General features: G+C 49.7%; 1 protein-coding gene across 1 annotated transcript; it reads left to right on the top strand.

Annotated features, from left to right (window-relative positions):
- Positions 1-812: 812 nt before the first annotated feature.
- On the top strand, positions 813-2356 carry LOC125532923 (uncharacterized). The gene is made up of 3 exons (XM_087538806.1): positions 813-1413; positions 1552-1680; positions 2223-2356. Exons 1-3 carry the CDS (start codon positions 813-815, stop codon positions 2354-2356), a joined length of 864 nt encoding a protein of 287 aa, XP_087394932.1.
- The last annotated feature ends 624 nt before the right edge of the window (positions 2357-2980 follow it).

The raw sequence follows: 2980 nt of genomic DNA, 5'->3' as shown, positions 1-2980 counted from the left end.
ACAGGAGCATGCACTGGACTGTTGCACGGCCGAGGATCGAATTAAGAGGGCCTAGGACTTTGCCGCAAGCGTAAAGCAGGAGCCGAAGGAGTGGTGCACTCGAGATGCGACTGTTAGCCGCGTTGTCGTTATCCATCATACCATGTGGTTGTCCGATCGTTATCCAATTCAGGGCCGATCAGGTAAGGCCAACTCCACCGTACGGCCCTATCATGTATGCCCCTATCATGTATGCCCCCGTTTGTTTGGAGTAAAACAAACGAATAGCGCAGCCCAGCGCACGGCCTTAAACGGACAAATGTCCGGATTCCGTCCGTTTTTGACCCATTCCCGGCCCAAACTTGCGCTCGGTTTGGGATGAAACGGATGCGCGCGGACGGCTTGGACGCACGCCTTTGTCCTCCCCCTTGGCCCGCCTGCCGGGGACACTAGCAGTCCCTCCGCTCCCTCCGCTTTCACCCTCTCTCTCTCGCGCCCCGCCCCGCCGCCGGCGCCGCCGCTATTCTCCGGTCGCCTCCTCACCGCGCAGCCTCCGGCCGTCCCGACCAAACCACTTCTCGACATGGCCGTCACCACGCCCGTGCTGTGGCCGTAGTTTTGGCCGTCGATAGGAGGTTTGGCCGTCGACGTCTTTGCCGGCCGCAGAGGGGACATGACCGCCGGCGACGCAGCACGGCGTCCTCGGCAGCTCCCGATGAGAGGTCCACAGCGGCCAGTAGCCGGCCGGCAACCACCCCTGCTGCGTCGAGGTGATCATCGCGGCCTCTTCGCCACCACGCCCGCAAGGTGTTCGACATTTTGCCCACAAAGGTATGGACAGTGAAGACGAGTTTTTCTTCCATCACTTTCTTTGTTCATCGGACGATTCGTCGTCGGATGATGAAGATATTGTGATGGCTGCACTGGTCGTTCATGACCACATTCAACGGCAGCTTCCTCGGTACAGGGGGTCATTCCCTGGCCGTGCTCCCAACCTGAACCGCAACAGGGAGAGAGGGCACGCCTTGCTCTATGCTGATTACTTTGCCAACACCCCGCTCTTCAAGCCGGATAAATTCCGTCGCCGTTTTCGAATGGCAAGGCATGTGTTCAATCGTATCCGAGAGGGAGTGGTTGCTCATGACCCATACTTTGAGTGCAAGACAGATGCCCTTGGCAAGCTTGAATTCTCCTCTTACCAGAAATGCACAGCGGCCATCCGCATGCTTGCATATGGAATTCCAGGCGATCTGGTGGATGAGTATGTGCGTATGAGTGAGACAACATGTCTGATGTCAATTTACAAGTTTTGTCAGGCTGTGATCGAGGTGTTTGGCCCAGAGTACTTGAGGCAGCCAACTGCCGCTGATACAGAGAGATTGTTGGCGACCAACGCAGCTAGAGGCTTTCGAGGCATGCTTGACAGCATAGATTGTATGCACTTGGAGTGGAAGAACTGTCCATTTGCTTGGCAGGGCCAGTACAAAGGGCATGTCAAGGCGTGCACTGTCATATTAGAAGCGGTGGCATCACAGGATCTTTGGATATGACATTCTTTCTTCGGCATGACAGGTTCTCACAATGATATCAACGTGCTGCAGCGTTCTCCAGTCTTCGCGATGCTTGCAGAAGGCCACTCCCCACTTGTCAACTTTGAGATCAACGGCCACCATTACAACAAGGGATACTATCTAGCAGATGGTATATATCCTCAGTGGTCAACTTTGGTGAAGACAATCTCGAAACCCCAAGGTGAGAAGAGAAAGAGATTTGCCCAAATGCAAGAGTGTTAGAAAGGATGTGGAACGTGCTTTTGGTGTGCTTCAATCCCGGTGGGGTATCGTTCGAAACCCTGCACTGTCATGGGATGAAAGGAAGCTTTGGAAGGTGATGACTGCTTGTGTGATTATACACAACATGATCGTCGAGGACGAGCGTGATGAGAGTATCTTCGACCAAGGATTTGACTATCAAGGTGAAATATTGAGCCCCTGCACCAAGACCCGGCCATATTTGAACGGTTTGCTCAGTTCCACCGTGAGATGCGTGATTGGCACACTCATTTGAATCTTCAAAATGACTTGGTTGAGCACGTGTGGGATCACATTGGCAACCAATAGATGTATTGGTCCATTTTATGTTTAGTTGTAAACATATTTTATTAAAGACAATTTCAATTGGGTTGTAAACATATTTTATTAAAGACAATTTCAATTGGGTTGTAAAACTATTTTAATTTTTAGACAAATATTTGGGTTGTAAACTAGTTTTGATGAAAATTTGGGCATTTTTGGCCCTGACGAACAGGATAGGGCAAAAGGATGCGTCCGCGCGCTGGGCGCACGGCCACCGCATCCCAGGACACGCCCGGATATGACTCCAAATCGCTACCCAAACGGACAGAATCCGGACAAAACGGACGTCTGTTTAGGGTCACACGGTGGAGTTGGCCTAAGCACATCTATGAACAGGGTTGTCGACTGCCTCGAATACGGGGAATTTCCAAAATAAATAAAGATGTGATGTTGGAAAAGGCCTCATATAATCAAATTCATTAAAAAGTTCAATAACAAAAGAATAGTTCACAGACATATCCTGATGTTTGATACTTTTACATTAATTACAAGAAAGATTAAAGTTGCGTGCATCTTTGAAAAAGGGTAGGTGATGCAACGGGTTATCTATCAGAAACAATCACCAAAGAAAACTATGTGCAATGATCGTTGTCAGGGCTAACGTGTAGAAAATCTAACATAAATACTAGATAAAGCATGACTAATATAGTAGAGATCGAATAAGTCATGCCTTCTGACAGAGAAAAGATAAATAACATCTGCATACATAAAATTGAACCTAACATATGTAGGGCAGAAACTAGAGCAAAGAACTGTGACAGGACATCTAATAGAAAGAGCAAGAACACGTACGGAACAACAGGACTCAAAAGCCGGGATGAGGAAAATCGTAGCCCGAGGCGGGCGGAGGAGGAGGAGCGCGCGTG

Source organism: Triticum urartu, chromosome 1A, assembly GCF_056163025.1.
Source record: "Triticum urartu cultivar PI428250 chromosome 1A, HENAU_Tu73, whole genome shotgun sequence".
Taxonomy (NCBI): Eukaryota; Viridiplantae; Streptophyta; class Magnoliopsida; order Poales; family Poaceae; genus Triticum; species Triticum urartu.
The sequence above is the reverse complement of the archived record's forward strand: the minus strand, read 5'-3'. Positions and strand labels throughout refer to the sequence as shown.

What these genes read in the sequence shown, in the direction of transcription:
- LOC125532923 (XM_087538806.1), top strand. Translation starts at nt 813, where the DNA reads ATGGACAGTGAAGACGAGTTTTTCTTCCATCACTTTCTTTGTTCATCG. An exon ending in CATGCTTGACAGCATAGATT is followed by an intron (nt 1,414 to 1,551) that starts GTATGCACTTGG and finishes TCGGCATGACAG; the next exon opens with GTTCTCACAATGATATCAAC. An exon ending in GGGATACTATCTAGCAGATG is followed by an intron (nt 1,681 to 2,222) that starts GTATATATCCTC and finishes TTTAATTTTTAG; the next exon opens with ACAAATATTTGGGTTGTAAA.